This window comes from Anser brachyrhynchus, assembly GCF_964034855.1.
Source record: "Anser brachyrhynchus genome assembly, chromosome: 6".
Classification (NCBI taxonomy): domain Eukaryota; kingdom Metazoa; phylum Chordata; class Aves; order Anseriformes; family Anatidae; genus Anser; species Anser brachyrhynchus.
In genome coordinates, this window is record NC_137700.1 from 28,110,793 (window position 1) to 28,128,516 (window position 17,724).

Here is a 17,724-nt window from a genome sequence, read left to right on the forward strand (position 1 = left end):
GCTGATTAGGTGTTGAAAATGTGAAAGTATGGGAGTATTTGTGGTTAACTTAATGGTTATTCAGAAATGAGTATGTATGACCAGGACTTTCCATCAACGTAGCCAGACAGTCAGACTGCAAAAAGTGTAATTACTATTCTGCTCATTTCTTGCAGAATTAAAAAAGGACGTGAACTTTTCAATATCTATTACATCCTTCTCCGTGGATGGGGAACATTATTAAAATTACTGTAAATTCTAAAAATATGCATTTTACAATCAATGTGTGAACTTCTTGTACTATTTAAAGCAAAAAAAAAAAAAGGTTGCCTTGTTCCATTAAGTGCCACATCAGTGCACGTAATTTCATAGCTAGTCCTGAACAACTCAGATCTCTGTAATCTTAAATAGAACAGAACCTTAGTAAAGTGTTCTTTCTTCTATAATAAAAAGAAAATAAACTTCAGCTTCTGTTTTATATGCCAGCTGAGATTCCTTGCAGTAATTCTTCCACATCTGCTCTGCAGCTTTCAGGTTTATAAAAGCAATATCTCCAAATTTCCTTTCATCAAAACAACCATACACTGTGTTTTATGGACATGTTGTTACCCTGTAATACTGGGGCACTAATTACGTCTTGAATCATATGCTAGGGCTAAGAAAATATATACATGCTGTTATTAGACAACTAATACTGAAAATCCCGAACAATCTAGCCAAAAATTCTTCAAAGCGTGGTAACACATCAACGTAAGTGCACCTGAAATTACCACAAAAACAAAATTGACAGGTAAAGATGTTAAGCAAAGAATAAAACTAAACACAAGCTCAGGACTACACGAGCAGCTTCTGAACTCTGCACACACAGTGCTCCCTTACCCTGGAGGGCACAAGACCCTACGTTCACTCCCACCTCTGACAGATAACAGGGAGCACAGCTCAGAAGATGTAAGTGGCCAGTGTACTTTAGAGGAAGTTGTATGAAAGCACGGTATGATCTCTATAAAATTCAGAGGGTCTAAAAAGATCCCTTTACCTCAAGGGAAGAACTAGGCTGCATGTTAAAAAAATGCAGCTTAACTCTGCATGCCTCTGTCAAGAAGTTCCTAATACACCAAGACTTATGTGAGGGAAATTAAATGTGAACAATGATTTTTATTTAATTACCTATCTGGAAGATATTTTTAAGTGTACATATGAAAGAGGACATCTGTTTTCTCTCAAAAATTGATCAACAAAGACTGTAGAGAAGTGCTTTCAATCCTGAAATGAAGCTCTAAATATCCAATAACAGGAGACTAAAGGCACATTAGAAAAACATTACAAAATGTCTGTGGAAGCACAGAACTTGGAAAGACAAGTGTCCTCTAGAAAATTTTAAAGAGCTAAATCAAATTGCCAAGTATATTCCCCTTGAGGAAAACAGCATACGAGTTTGTTGAGCAAAACTCTGACGTCTAGAATGTTACAGGCTAACATAAAATAACACCCACTGCCTAGAAACCTAGAAGGTTTCCAGGTTTCAAGAAAGGCATATTAAAGAAAAAAAAAAGTGTTTAACACTAGCTTTCCTATTTTCTTCCATTCTAATCCTGGGATAAGAGTTGTAATCTGAAGTAAGCAACACACTGTCAAGGGTATTCTTATATAATCAGAAGAGAACGAACTGAACGAACTGTTCCTTTTCTTCCCTAAATCTGTACCCAGTGAGACAGACGGGGCTCATCACGAGGGCTTTGCTACAGAGAGCTGCCACTGAAAGAACAAAGATTTTCCCTGACTTTTCCTTTCCCTTCTTTCTCCCCACAACCCTTCCTAGTGAAGATGAGACAGGGCAGGCTAAAGGTATGTGTGTCAAAATGATGTACAATAGAAACTTGCATTAATATTTGACAGTTCTGTTGATGCAGGAAATATGGTTAATCCTTAATTCCTACAGTTTCCTTATCTTAAAAAAAAAAAAAAAAGTATATTTCACACCCGCCTTCCCTAAAAATACAACATAGCCTAACTGCGCTAATAACATCATAAATTGCAATCAGCTACCTGTTTTTTATTTCAGATTAAGAACTAATGAATTGCAGGGGAAATACAACTGTGTGGTTCCTGCAAGGGAAGCAGAATAGCGAGATGAACGACATGAGCAAACCAGGCTTCTGGGACAGGAAAGCCTACCTTGCTATTTGTAAAACTCCCACGGGAGATTTTGGATTGTAGCATTTCTTTGTCATTCACCGTTTTTAATAATGAAGAAATGTTTTGCCATATGGCAAGAGTGAAGAACGTCGGCTAAGTGTTTTCATATGGACTTCCTACATACATTACTACAAATAGCAGAAAGCAGAGTCTCATTCACACCATATAAAGATGTTAATGAAGAAATTGAATACATCTATTACAAGGCACTGGTTGGCATAAAATATTTCTGGTAGAGTGAAAGCAGTACACAATCAAGATTACTTTTGAAAAGTATACCACTTTTTCTTCCACTTCCTGATCAGAACATGATAGTGACTGAACAGCTTTCACAGTAATGTAAAGGAACATTTGTTTTAAGAAATAAATTACAAATGGGAAAGTATAAAATAAACATTAGTATCTGACTCACACTGCACTTTATATGAAAGAAAAGGGATTTGCCACATAGCCTTTCCAAGTTATATAAAAAAAAAAAATCTCTCCTTTAATGTTCCTTAGCTTCCCCAAAACTTTACAGTACTTCCTATTAAATAGAACACCTACTAGTGCCAGCTAACCCCAGCGAAAAATCTGCCGGCTAACCTTTCATTGGAAAGCAGATTGACGAGTATTTTTCCTAGCTCAGAGCAGTTAAACGTATCGCCTCCTCTCTTCCTAATATTTCCCTGCCTTTAATTAAATTGAAGTTGGAACAATTGCTCCTGAACTCAAGTACGCTTCAAGCACTGTGCTGCTGTGCTCAAAAGCTTGCCTGACTTTTCCATTCCATCAGTGGGTCTGACGAAGAGACTCATCCAGCAGACCTGGTCCTGTCTATCCTCCTGTGCCACAGCCACCAGCGTAGCAGCTCCTGGAGAACCCTGACATTGGAAACATTCGGGAGCGGGGCCCTGGGGATTAGGAGCAAAGAGATGCACATACTCTGCCTGAGCACCCACACCGGAGAATCTGCTTGGGAACCTCATAGGTGTCAATCCCCATCCCCCCAGTAAAAGTCATGGCCAAACAGGCAATGTTTCTGCAACCCCCCTAAACAGGAGAAAAACAGAGCAGTAGATACAACATGCTTGTCAACTGCTCAGACAGCACACCTGCTCTACTTTCATGCAAAACTAGAATTATTCTAAACTCAGTCTAACCCATCAAACACTACTCCCAAAGAATTTCAGTGGGAGAATGTACTTGTCCCCTACCCTCCTTTTTTATTTTTTTAAGAACACTTAGGACATACATTAGATATACAGATAGTACAACACTCAGAAAAATCCAGTATTAATAATGATATTTACTTAACATTGTGTACATCACACTACATGGAAGCTTTTATTGTCTAAAATTGTGGGTTTGAGTTTTTAACATGATTTAATCTTAGGCGCTAAGGAATAAATTAAGAAATAGAGCCCCACCTACTGACAGAACAGCCACAGTACGCAGGAAAAAATTAACTTGATACTTGCAGGCCAGAAAACACGAGTTTTCTTTCCAACTGCCTTTCATACAGACCCCAGAATCGCTTTATACCAGCAGGGCAATAACTGAAGTTTCTCATTTTCCCTTTGCTCAATATTTAAGCTCAGATGACAGAGTAGTTTCTTATTATCCTTCCCAGAAATTACTCCTACTTTACAGAGTAACATAGGAACTTTAATGCATAGCGTCAGAAAATAAAATTCAATACAAAGTTAATTAAGAAAACAGAAGAACCAACTGGAACCTATTTCAACGGTCAATCTGTATATTTTATCTCATTTCTTACCTCCTTCTAAGGCTTCTAAGACTGCTTTATTTAGTCTATAAAGAGACGCCTGAGTTATCCTTGAAATATTTTGTAACTTCAGCAAAAGTTTGTTTTCCAAGTAATAATTGGGATCCTTTCTCATGGAATGCGTAGACATAATTCTAGAATTTTGTTCTAAGAGTCTTGCTCCAAAAGTCTCAGTATTTCATAATAGCCCTCATCACTTAATGGGATATGTGACTATCGGGTTGCAAATACGGAAGGTTTTTAAATGTCGTCTATTGAAAACTCTTTTTCCTCCTTTCCCTTGAAACTTGAATTTCTATACAGTATATATATAATTGACCCCCAAGAGAAAATTGCAGAGCTTCTCCACAAAATTCTTTCACAAGCAGTCTTCTGCTTACTCCTGCTACAGTAAGCCCTCATGGAAGTGTACTGCTGTTTCTTTACAGCCCAAGAAACAAATGGTGTCAAGTCATCCTACAGTGAGTTAATTTTGAGTATATATAGTGAAGAAGAGGGTGCTGGCTGGACAGAGAATTACTACTAGTAATTCCCCATTATGGAACTTGTCTTCCTTCTTCTATTTTCCCCTCTATAATGCCAAGTCACACACAGAAGTAAAGATTCATTACTTGGACAAATCTCTCAAGCAGGCAAATACCCTTGTGCAGATCTGCTATCTTCTGCTCTTACACAACCAGACACTATTGTAGGCGGAATCTGTTATAATAAAAATTAAAAGAAAAAAAAACTATAATCTTTTTGTCATGTTTAACAATGGTGGCAATTTTGCAAACAAGATAATCAGTTTTTCTTCTGCTTTTTCCTCCTTGGTGAGAAGTTAATTATTGAAATAGTAGATAATGGGAAGTACTGGGATGCATTAAGTATTACCACTTGATGGAAGGGACGAGACTTGAATTCAAATCAAGATGCGTACGAAGGAAGAAAAAAACTGCCACTTGAACACAGGAAAATACAACTTTACTGACCCATCCACGCCAGTTTTTCCAGTTGAGATATTACCGTATGCAGAAAGCTGATGGAGCTTCTTTTTGTCTACAGCTTGTTTTTAAGGCATTAACAGTGACACAGCATGCTAACAAGTAGTAGCAGGATTTGATGCGTATGTTCATACTTAATAGGGACTCCTTCATTAACAGTTCTTTCACAAAGCTTTTACGATCACTACATTCAAGTATGTTCTACTAATCAATGCAAAGCCAGAGATTAATTCAAGTTCATTTTATTAGCAATGATGAATATAAATCTCATACGAAAATATTCTTGACATTTTGATATGTAAGAAGTATCTATAAAAATATACTACTACATAACAAAGCCAGTAAATTCTACAAAACGTATCATTTAACATATATTTAACAATATATAGGACACAGTAAAAATCTGTTAATTAATGCTGAGGGTATTTATACCTCATTATTGTCAAATGACAGTTCACAAAAAATACGAAATTGCTCATTCTGATATACAGAAGTGCTACCATCATCGATTTACAGAAACGTGTATGTTTCGTCCCAAAGTTACCTGCATCTGCAGGAACATAAAGCCACAACTTTTCTTTGGATGGACAGGCAGTTATGACCATGAAAACATTCTATTGTTAACTGCAAAGCCCTGCTCAAGTCAGTGTTGCACATCTGTCAGCATTATGAACCCTGAATACACACATAGACAGAGATCATGCTTCTACTGTCCTTGTGCAATCGATGACAGATGAGCCTACAACGGTTAACAGAGAACTGGAAAACAGATTCTTCATGGTTAATTACTGCCAATTAGCAAGGAAATAACTTTTTTAGGAGGTTGTCTCTTTAGAAATAAACTTTCCTCCAAGAGACAGCTCCTGAACAGAGCTCTTCAAGGAAGAGAAAATTAGGGCAGTAGGGGTGTTTTTATACTAAATGATGGTCAAATATGTGTTACCCATCTTATCGTTATCGATTACAGGAAGATGCACCTTAGAACAGCTTTTGGAATGGGGAAAGAGCCTAGTTTCAGAAGAAAGATGGCACACTGAATTAGTCATTTCACCAATGCTGTTATGCTGAGGTTGCTTCATGTCTGGTGTTTGACAACTGCAAGAAATCCTTTTTAATGCATTTGTCCACACAAGGAACTTGTCATATTCTTAGTGTACAAATACCTTGAGGGCTTTTAGAGCATACCTTGACAACCAGCTTAACCTGAAACTGGCTGCTGCACAGTGACAGTACACAGCTTTTTCAGCTACCAGCTTTGTATAAGAGTCAGATACATAAGGCTTTAAGGCTATAAAGTCTCACTGAAGACAACAGATGATTACAGTGATTTGCATAGTAAAGAACATAAAAAACACGTTTGTGATTAATCAGTAACAACTAAATCTTTTAACACTGTGTTTATGTGCAAAACAACCAGTAATTACTTATTTCTATATTCAAGATCCACTGAAATCAGTATGTTGAATTAATTAAGTTGTAATTCCAGAGTAACTTTATAGAACAGCAGTTACAATGCAACAATATTCCATCATATTACAAAGGAAAAGCTTCCTATTAGGAAAGCACATTTATTGAACTTAAATACTGTAAAGATCGTAAGACAGAGGTGAGGAACATTAGTAATATATTTCTGACATAAAGCTTAGAAAAAAGTAACATTTGACCCTGAGGAATTTGCTATATGAAAACTGGGGAAAAAAAATACATCAGAAGAAAGGAAAAAGAGGAAAAGTGATCTGAAATAATCAAGGCTCAGCCAATTTCATTTCAGATTCTCAAACAGTAAGCTTGGGGCAGGGAAGGGAAGAACAGAATTTGACCATCTTACTAGCCATTGTAAAAAACACCAAACCTTCAATTACTTTAAAAAAAAAGAAAAATCCTTGTCCTTTTGCATAATTTCATTCTATTCAGGGCTACCAACTCAAGAAAAAGAATTACCAGTTACTATGCCAAGTTGCTGACTTTAGGTCAGCTTATTTTCTGCACTTACATATATGCTTAGTGCAAGAAAATAGTCCTTTCTTCAGTAGTGTGTTCTCAACCATGTGTAAATAAGATTCTTAACTATTGAAATCACATGAGCTAAAGATTTTTCAATATAAGCTTATTTTTATTCTGTACTGACAACGTAGCATTCACACACCACAATTTAAACTACTGGCTAACTCCCCTTCTTGGTGTTTTGACATAATGATCAAGTTCAGGACACTCTGGTTTTGCCCTCTCCAACAACCCTACAAAAAAGTTACTCAGCTGAAGCAGCTCACCACATAACCACAAGCACCAAACCAATGGGAGGGACCAAGACTAGCTGACAACTCAAATTTACATCAATACGAACTGCTTTGGAACTGCACCTTTATGAATGTTAACTTATAAATACATGTACGTAAACATGAAGTGAAGCAGTAAAAAAAAAAAAATGCAGTCTATTTTCTGTTCCTCCCTTGAAAGGTGTTACTCAATGGCAGTGATGGCTGAGCAGCAGAAGAAAGAATCCCAGTCTACAATTTCAAGTATTAAGTAAAATGAAGGCCAAAATGGAAGTTTTATTATTAGACCATGTTTTAAAAAGATGTGAAAGCAAGTTTCGTACTATTCCTGACCACGTAAGGAGTAGCTGAACTTCAGCTGTCAGGAGAAACAGAGATCAGACAGCCATACACAGAAACTGATTTGATCACGAGGATGGAATCTGCTCGTGTCCATAAACATACATAGATTCAGGGTGTTGGTTTAAGTACAGAATCTTGCACAAAGATAGCTCCTCTTATCTAAATACATCCCAAAGTACCATACATGTTCCAGTTCTTCAGGACTTAACTCCCCTAGAGCTGCTCTGCCAGGATGCAATGTTTATTGGCCACAACATGCTCCTTTAGAAGACATGAGAGTGCGTAAATAAATATCTGAAAGGCCTTGTGATGCAAAGGATCAAATAAAGATCCAACTTAAATTTTTCTTTAAGGACTACTGAAACATGACTCAGAAATACACAAGAATTCATTTGGGAAAACACCCCTACCTTACACTAAACATGTATTACTTCTCAAACAGGAGGGACACTCAGATCAATAACAAGCTTTTTTCCTTAGTATTTGTCACCATCATGATAAAAGCTATCAAAATGAAAAGCTGCGTAAGAGAAATAACTAAATGCAGATTTAAAAAGGCCAGCTGGAGAAATAGGGCTGAAGCTGCCCACTAGCACTGCCTGATGCAACGTGCAGCAGATCCATATGCATAGCTCCACCCTTCCACCAAGCTCTCCTCAAACCTGTTCTATAAAACCTTTGCCACAACCTTGGCTAATCTGCATTTTCTGTGAGACCTCGATTTGTCCGCATTCTCTTGTAAACTCTCATGAAACAGGAGGATTTACATTAAAGCATCTGCCTAACTTTATGAAGGCCAAGAAAACAAACTTGGTCTCACAAAGAATTTTTTTTACAGAATAATTTAAACAAATCAGTCTTAGCATTTAAAATAACCTATATTAAATATCTAAAAAATATAATCTTTTGCATAGAATAAAGAAAAGTGCAGCTACAGCATAACATTCCATACCACAAGAAATTACTCATTTACCAGTGGTATATAGCTAACTGTTGTCTCTCCCGAGACTGCAGCAACTAAAGTCATATTTACTGAGAACATTATATTAAAAGAGAGGGATTACATTGTTTCATTGTCTGTAAAGTAGGTATAAACTTTTTTTTTTAAAAAGCAAATCTGAAAAATTAAGTTTCGAAAATTATTTCTGTTGACATGACTTGGAAAGATTAAATATCATTTGTTCTTTTAGAATTACATTAAATAAATCCCTATATATTTGGTTTCTGTTTTGTGAAAATAAATTACAAAACTTGTAAGAGTGCAAGCTTTATCTGTTCTAAAAAAGTTGACCGTTTTTAGGATTAAAATTCTTTATTTCCTTCTAACTTCTTTGCATTGCAATCCCTCTGGTAATCAAGCACAGGATAGTACCAAATAAGCTTTGGAGAATTCTATTTCCACAGCTCAGAATAGAGAAAGGACCTAAAAAGTAGAGAAGTAGGTACATGAAGTTTAGGAAAATAAAAGCCCAGCAACTGTTGTCCAGTTTAGATGGAAAGCAAGCAACCTTTAAATATTTTCCTACTTCACATATTTGCATGTCTAAATATAAGGAAAAAGCATATACCTAATCAGTTGTTAAAGCATTTTCTTTTTTGTTTTAAAAAAATCAACTTTTATTGGTTATAGTTTGATACTATAGTTTCATGAAATATTTAAAATAAATAAAAATAAATATTTTATTTATTTCAAGATTGCTAATTTCTGTAATGAAAGTGTCTGTGTAGTTAGATTTCATTTTGTTTAGCTTTTTTTGAGCTTTGCCGCCACTTACGAATGGCAGTTCCAGAACTACTAGCTACTACGCAAAGAGCACCACCCACAGTCCACCAAGTTGGTAGATGATTGAGAAAAAGAATCTGTAAAATAAAAGCAAACACCACATCCATTGTTTTCATTATGGCTACGGGTCCAGCTTTCTCTATCTGTAATGCTTTTGTGAGAAATATCTGACCCCCTAATCCTAATAAGCCTATCAATATTAGAAAAACTCTGTCTTTACCACAATATGGTAAACGCCATTCATTCATAACAAACAGTGCTATAACACATCCAATGAAACCAATGACTGCATAATACCAAATTGACAAAAAATAATGCACAGATTTTCCCACCTTTCTGAGTATAACAAAAGTTGAAGCTGATGACACTGTGCTTGCAATTGCTGCAATAGTTCCTTTAAGATGATCTGCGTAACTTCCTTCAATCCCCATAACGTTCGACCCAAACAGAAATGGTGGTCTGGCAATAAGAACCACTCCAGTGATTGTGAAGAGGGTAAACAGAAGATCCCAAATACTGTATTTCTCTTTGAGAAAGATCCATGCCAGCAACGATGTAAAAACAGGACTGCTAAAAGTTATAACTGTGGCATCAGCTAGAGGCATTACTTGGAAAGCATAGTAGAGAAGAATCATTGCACTAGAGCCAAGGAGTCCTCGGAAGAAAAGAAAAATTCTTTTACCTTTTGGTCCCAAAAACCCTGTTCTGAAAATTAAGAAAAACAAAAGTGTCACATTAATGTCATTGGCTTTGTTATTTCATGACCAACATCCATTTACATTTAAATGTACAAAACTTCCCGAATGAGGGACATATCTCAAACATCAAAATACTGTTAAATGTTTGATCACAGAGCTGTTTACTTCCATCACCACATGCCAATCACATTTAGTGTCAGGAACCTATTCTAGTATTAATTTTGTGCTTGCAAAATAACCCCAACATTATTTACAAATTATCTCCTGTTTTTAAGAACACTTCTACAGGGTTTATATTAGAGGTATTGGTCTTCCATGAAGTAATTTCTACAATTCAGGGAGTGAAAGATTTTCAGTTTTCTGAATTGAAATAAGAAACTATCAATTAATCCAAAACAATGCAGTTAAGCATACAAAGTCAGAATTATAATAATATCACAGTCTGATTTAAGATCCAAATTATTGAATGATAGTTCCAATATCTACTTTTAAGAAATAACTTTAAATTTATATTTTTTCTACACTTACTTGTAGTATATTAAACCAGGAAGAACAAATGCCATTTGGAAAATGCATCGAAATGCACTCACTTCCACTGAATGTACATCTTCTATCTTTTTAAGGAATAAAGAGGCCACTGAGAAAAGGAAGGCAGACAGTAAGGTATAAAAGAGACCCAGTCCTGGACAGGCAGCTTTCTTCTTTGTTCCTGCAACAGATAAAACTCCAGTTAGTAATGATCTGTCCAGCTATCAGTGGATTTTTTTTAGATGTCTTTACGTACTGTAGTGCTGTGTACATTTGTAGCCATTCTTGCAGTACACAAAGAGGTAAGCAAAAGAAACAAGTGCAAATACCACATTTATTTACCAGCCCTACCTTGAAAACATGTTCCACTAATCACCACAGCCCTCCTTTTTTCCTTAAAACTGGAGACAAAAGATGAACTCTAAAACACTTTGGATACAAAACCATTCCTACATTTCTCATAGCCCTGTGTCAGTTAGCAGCCTTCTTTGAGGCATGACTGCACTTTGGGGTATCCATTATAGGACTAGTTGTGTGATTCTGACTGCCGCCAATGGTCACCAAATGAAACTGACTGCAAAACGGCCCATGGTCAGATTATGAAATACAAAAACTCATTATCAGGGCATTACTGGATTATTGAATAAGTTAATTAAGGTTCCTAAGCAACAATTCAGTTTCCTTTCTCACACATGCGTACATGTAAAAACTGTGTAAAGAATCACACTTCTGTTATACCTCACACATATTTTACAGCTAGATGACCCTAAATTTGATCTAGAACTACAGGAGTTTTAGATTCAGCAAGATATTATATAAGTTTTTTATTCAAATAAACATCAAGCATACATTTTTAAACCAGAAGAAATGAAGGTGTTTAGCTTTAAAACACCGTCGGCCTCCTACAGAGTGCTGATAATTATAAAACTTCCATGAAGACCTTAGCTTCACCTTTGATTACACTTATCTATCAGACTTCCTCCTCCCGAAGCAGTTCCTAAGTCTAATGGCTTCTATTCAAGCTTGCCTCAGGCCTACTTCACTTCAGTGAGATACTCTTCCTCGTTCCACCCATCTTCTCCACCCTCTACTATAAAAAGAAAATAGAAAAAGTGAAAGTAAACAGAAAGAGTGAGCCTCTGCTTACCTCAATGCGGTCTCCAAAGAAACCAGCCTTTTTTTTTTCCTCAATATTACTTTGCTGCATAAGAGGAACAGTCCTGCCACCGAACCCAGAGGTGAGCGCCATGGAAAAGAGAACCTCTCTCAAGATTAAAGCGGGATGTTACCTCGCTATCTTTTTTCTTTGTGTCTGCTTAAAATATCGGGGGTTGCCCTTTCTTCTACAACACCCTCTAAAGATAACAGCGAACTCCACATCCACAAAGCGGTGTTTTGATAAAAGGATGCCTCATCTCACACAGCACGGCAGCCACGGAGCCTCATGGATCCCTTGAAGCATTATCAGCAGGGCACTGCTGTGAGTTGCTTAGCAACTACATATGGTTTTGAGGGTTGTTTTTTGTTTTGTATTTTGTTAATTAACAGAACTTGTCACAAACCATTTCGACCTTCCCTGAGATCAGCACTCAAGACTGAGGGCCTGTTTCTTACTGCCTAAGAGCTGTAACTGTGGGCTGACACATTCGGTACAGCATTGATTCCTGCTTTAACAGTTCTAAAGACCCAGGCTTTACAACTGCAAACAGGATTTAATATAGGCACAAGGCCTACTTTTCAAGAAATATAGCCACACGACAGCTGAAAATGAATGGCAGTTTCTACTAGATAGAAATATTTCTATTTAGCAACAGTCACTCGCATAAAAGGAACTATTAAAATTGCCACTAACCAACACAGGTCGTGGACGCCTACCAACTATCAAACAGAGCAGATTTTTAAAATGTTCGTGAATTACATAATGTCCTAATCCACGCAGTCATGCAAAAGAAATACAAAATCAACAAAGTCGCTAATATTAAAGCAAGGGGAATCAGACTGGCCAATGACCAAAATGGGAAATCCAAATGCAGGCTGGCTTACGGGAGAACACAGCACAAACAGAGCTATTATCTTATTTCAGGCACGATAGCTTGCCTGATTACTACAGAATGAAGCCAATCTAAATAATGGAAGCGTTGAAATGGAAAACCAGTCAAATTACAGCAAAGCAAGCTAAAAGGATCTTACACCCAGAATTAAGCTTTGGATTAAAAGAAAAACCAAAAGGAATTCATTTCTGTAAGCTACCCAATACACCTAACCTACCAGAAAGGGCATCTTGTAATACTAGAATTTAAACCATCGTTTCATATTGCCAAAGCACATGCTCAACACAGTGAGAGTTTTATTTCCTTTTAAAAATAAAATGGTGCAAGTTCTTCCACCAAAAACAAGAACTGCAGTTCCAAAGTACTTATTTCAAAACATGTTCTAAGACAAAGTTCGGTTAAGATAACATTCCCACCCCACAGAATGCTAGGCCTCCAAACTCTAATCCCATGCCATCAAGACACCCAAGCACTCACACTTTTTATTAAAAGTGTAGCTGTCTGAAAATAAAAAGTTTCAATTAGTACCCATCCTCTCTTCTGAGTGGCTATAGATTTGAGACTTGGCATTCCAGTTTCATTCCCTGGCTATCTCCATGCATAAGGCTCTCACACGATCTTCCACTCCTGTTTGAAGTCCTAGTCAAATGCCTCCCACTGCATGCAATCACCTGTGCAAATTCTCTTTGCATTTTAATGTCATGCTTTCCAACATCTTTTGTACTTGAAAAATATATATTGCAAAAAAAAAAACAACACCTATTACATACATGCGCACCTTAAGAGCGGTAGCAGAGACTGGCCACATGGAAAGAGGTCAGTGAGAACTTGATTCTCCCAGACCTTCAGAAAAGCCAGGAGAAGGTGATCTGTTCTTCTCACAAGAAGGACCAGAACAGTTCTCTCGGACCACAAGAAAGCACCAGGGGCACAACAGCCTGCTTATGAACTAACCACGGTCATGCAGACAAGATCCAGGCATGAGTCATAAAGTTCAGCCATTGACTCAACATTTTGCTAGACAGATTACACAAAAAAAAAAAAAAAAAGTTCTTCTTTGGCAAATAACTGCAAGTTTCTTGGGATTTCAAATATTGTTTTTTCCAAGCTTTGCCTCAGTACTAATGTAAACTTCACTGGTCTGCCATCCCTTTTGGTCTCTCCATAGCTCCCTGTTTAACAAGCATTGCCATTCTATACATTTTCTACTGGAAAGTTAATTATAGTCCATATTTAATAGGAACTATTCCCCAATGTAGTTGCTTAAAAATTAAGCATGCTTAAGTACTTCAGATGACTTAAAATTATTTTAAGCTAGCATTTATGTTTTAAATGGAAGCCACAACGAGCCTACAAAAACATGCTGTTGCATATTTTGCACTCAAGCTATGGCTTCATCAATTCAAAATAACAGAGTAAAGTGAGAGACTGATATAGAGAAGAAGAATACAGTCACACAAAAGTACGGTGAGCATTACCAGGGAAGTCACTGCTGTAAGCAGAGTCCCTCCCCGTTACTTTCAGGAGGGAAGCGATGTCCCTTCTCAAAACATGTACAGCGCCGCAAGCTGAGCCTGTCAGCTTGGATTCACCCCAGATCAGCCTCACTTCACAAGAAGAGGCGAACCCCAACACCTGTATTAGCCCCGGAGCGGCAGGCAGCGGGGAGAGGAGGAAGAGGGCGAGGCCGAAGGCGCTCGCCCCGTGCCCCGCGCCGCCGCCGGCTGCCAGGTGCGGTGCGGTGCGAGCCGGGGCCCCCGGGGCCGCTTCCTCTTCCTCCGTCCCGGCGGCAATGTCACCCCGCGGGCGGGCAGCCCCGCCGGGAGGGCGCTGCCCCCTTGCCACCAGCCCCAGACCCTGCCGCCCTCCTCACCGGGTGCCTCGCAGCAGCGCGGCCAGGGCGAGCCCGAGCAGCAGCCGCAAACGCGGCGCTCTTCGGCGCCCGCCGCCTCCGTGCCGGGTGCCGGGTGCAGGCAGGGCTGCCCCGTGCCCGCATCGTCCTCCAGCCCCGGCGGCGCCTCCAGCTCCTTGTCTGTCCCAGCCGGGACAGCAGCAACCTCGCCAGCCTGAGACAGCACCATGAGGACGCCGGGCTGCGCGCGATGCCGCCGGCTCCTCGCAAGCCGGCAGGCACCTGGCTTGGTGCGCATGCGGTGCCGCCGCCCAGCACCGCCCGGCTCCCTCCCCCGGCCGGGGCGGCAGCGCCGTGCCCCCGAGGGGCGGGGGATGAGGGCCGAACCGCGCCTGGTGCCCCCGGGTAGCGGGTTCCTGTCCCCGTCCCTGCCCGCGAGGCGGCGGGAGCCAAACCCGTTCAGGGCAGGCGGGATGGCGCCGCCGGCTCTGCCCCGCGGTCCCCTCGGACCGCGGTGGCCGCCTGAGGGGGACCCGGAGTGCCGTGCCCGGGCGGGCGGCCGGGGCTCGGCTCGGCGGAGCGAGGCCGCGGCGCCTCGGGAGGGGGAGCCCGCATCGCGCCGGAGAGAGCGGCGGGGCCGCCCCCCGCCAGGCCCCGCTGCCGGCGCCCTCCCGGAGCCCTCCCGGGGCCCTCGCGGAGCCGCCGTTAGCGGCGGTGCAGGCCGCGGGCGGGCGCCGCCGGCAGACTTGGCGCGGCGGCGTTCTTCAGAGGGGATAAACGTGCGGGCAGGGATGACGGGGAGTTTCTGCAGGGACGCCGAAACGTCACCCGAGAGCCCGTAATAAAAAGTATATAGCGCTTACACGAGACTGCTGCCTCATGGTACCAGCTCCTCCCGCCCGCTCACGGGAGGATTTGCGCTGCACTTTAACCGATATAACTGACCTTTTATTTCAGCCGTTCCGTACAGCACGGTTTGAAGCCCTGCTCGCCCAGTCCTGCACCGATTTGAACAGCTCAGCTTTCTTTCCATGGGCCCATAAAAATTTAATTGTTACGAGCAGTGGCACTTCTGTGAAAGAGCTGCTGCGTGCAACAGCTGCATCCACAGAGGTCAAAATGGAGACGGAGGGGGTGTCTGGGGGGAAAGGCATTCAATGTGCATATGGAAAGCCTTATAGAGTGGTTAGCGGGATAGGAACATCATTTAACCGCTTCCTCATAGTATATTTTCCTTAAATAAAGCAATGCTGTCTGTATTTTTACGCAGAAGAATCAGAAGGGGGAGCTGGCCCAAACAAATAGGAAGTAGAGCAGCCCCTATACCCATCTAAGAGCACAGAGAAAAAGAAACACAATAAATTTTGAATTCTAGAATTCTTCCCCTTTTGAGCAAGTTGAGCTGTTATCAATAATTGAAATTGGAATTTATCTTTAGGAATCTCCAATAAGAGATTTACCCTCCCACTAATCTTTTAGTTGCATAAAATAATTAGTGTTTATTTTTAACAAAGGGAAATGAAATATATTCCTTTAGCAAAATGAGTACTCCATGGTAAATACAAGCTATTTCACACAAAATATTTTAAGCTTTCACACAAGATAGTCATAAAAACTATTTCAAGCTTTCCTTGTCTCTGATGTAGGACTTTTTATAGTCTATGCTAATCCACCAGAGGCTATAAGTAGTTCATTATCTAGGAGCTAGCATTTGATTAATATGGCCAGAATTATTTCACAAATTATTCTTAACTTTAACTTAATTTAGAAGGAAGTGCAAATGCACTTGGAAGCCCACTGCTTTCACCAGAAGCTTACACTTTGCTGTACCTTGGGACAGCTTTTATAGGTCACTGTTTCTTGGATCGCCACAAGAAGCCGCAGCTATCCTTCCCCAGAGAAGTGTCATTGAAGAGCAGCAGTGGAAAACGTGCTTCTCAACCATCCTGAGGGTGGCAATCTCTCAGGTGGAAGACCTGGCACTTCCCTGGCCAGGCTTGCACAGCACAAGCACCCACAAAAGGTCCTGTCTCTTACCTAATGACGGCATTAGGTAGCTTACCTCTGGAGCCAGCAACAGCAGAAGCAGCACTTTGACTTGGTTTTTTAGTAAGGAAAAACAGCCAAAGCATTTTATCCATACTACAGGCACAGAATGAAATTTAATGTGTTCTCATGGTTTTGGGCTATTTTTTATAGCCTTATATTTTGTTAAATATACAGATTTTATATTTATTTTACAATTCTGCCACTCCTAAACCCAAAGCAAAATTGCACCATAGACAATTTCAAGGAGACTGCAACACCCTCCTCTGTCCCCCCCCTTTCCTGCCCTATGTGTCTGGCTTTGAACAGAACAACTAAGGGCAGTGCTTGTTTATGCCAAGATACATAAAGTGTTCTGTTTGCTCCTGGTCAAACTGCCAGTGAAACTGCCAGGCTTGTCTCAACTTGAAAGCTTCCACGTTCTGTTTGTAAAGTACAGCCCTCTTTTCTGAATAAGGAGAGCGCTTCCAAAATGACAGCGCAGCTGCCCAAACTAACCAGTAGGCAAATGTAATTTGCAGTCAGACTGCCCTAGATTGGAAAATTAAGTAGCTGCATAAATGTGACAAGTCAATGTTTTATGCAGCTCTTTCAAGTACAGATTAAGCCTCGTCTGTGTAACACTATGCTAGGAACTAGCTGTTCCTTTCCCCAGCACATTGCCAGCTTGCAGCCAGCAGTAGATCAGTAAGCACCTCCTATAGAATCTTACCGGAGCACAAAGTCTGTAAAAAAAGTTGTACGGAGCTTGGACAATTTGACCGTTCTGACTCACATATAGAAAATACATAGCTATATACTCACATATATAAAAATAAACTACAATACCAGCTAGAGTGGTATTCATCTAAGTTGCTTTTCATGTTGTAAGTGCAGAGAGGGGGCCACCTTCTGTATAGCCAGCACTTGTCACACAGAGAGTTTTCATGGGTTATTCTTTTCAAAGAAATACTCTTTTCAGTCCTCATCCAGAATTTAAGCAGACAGTTTTTGTCATTATAAATCCGAGAAACAAGTCAGTGCTACATTACAGTTTGAGATATAAACCTGACAGGTACTTTACAGTAAAGTACTGTAATGAATCATCTGGTCTGGGTCTGTGTGCCTGGTGAGCAATCTTCTGGTGTTAGGTTTCCATCACCTTGCCTGCAAGCGCTGTCTCTGACTCTTCAGAGTGACTTTTCAGAAATTCTAACAGAAACAGGTACAAACGACAAAGCAA

General features: G+C 40.0%; 1 protein-coding gene across 2 annotated transcripts; it reads right to left on the reverse strand.

The window, feature by feature from the left end:
- Positions 1-5,152: 5,152 nt before the first annotated feature.
- On the reverse strand, positions 5,153-16,071 carry SLC35G1 (solute carrier family 35 member G1). Of its 2 annotated transcripts, none has more exons than XM_080598518.1 (3): positions 15,402-16,071; positions 10,554-10,734; positions 5,153-10,032 (listed from the first exon to the last, which is right to left on the reverse strand). In XM_080598518.1, the coding sequence occupies exons 1-3, from the start codon at positions 15,487-15,489 to the stop codon at positions 9,273-9,275; spliced, it is 1,029 nt and encodes a 342-aa protein (XP_080454644.1). In that variant the 5' UTR covers positions 15,490-16,071; the 3' UTR covers positions 5,153-9,272. The 2 variants fall into 2 exon arrangements, with proteins under 2 accessions (XP_080454644.1, XP_080454643.1); XM_080598517.1 differs by lacking the exon at positions 15,402-16,071 and adding an exon at positions 14,478-15,393.
- Positions 16,072-17,724: the final 1,653 nt, after the last annotated feature.

What these genes read in the sequence shown, in the direction of transcription:
- SLC35G1 (XM_080598517.1), bottom strand. Translation starts at nt 14,754, where the DNA reads ATGCGCACCAAGCCAGGTGCCTGCCGGCTTGCGAGGAGCCGGCGGCAT. An exon ending in GCGCTGCTGCGAGGCACCCG is followed by an intron (nt 10,735 to 14,477) that starts GTGAGGAGGGCG and finishes TATCTGTTGCAG; the next exon opens with GAACAAAGAAGAAAGCTGCC. An exon ending in CCTGGTTTAATATACTACAA is followed by an intron (nt 10,033 to 10,553) that starts GTAAGTGTAGAA and finishes CTTAATTTTCAG; the next exon opens with AACAGGGTTTTTGGGACCAA.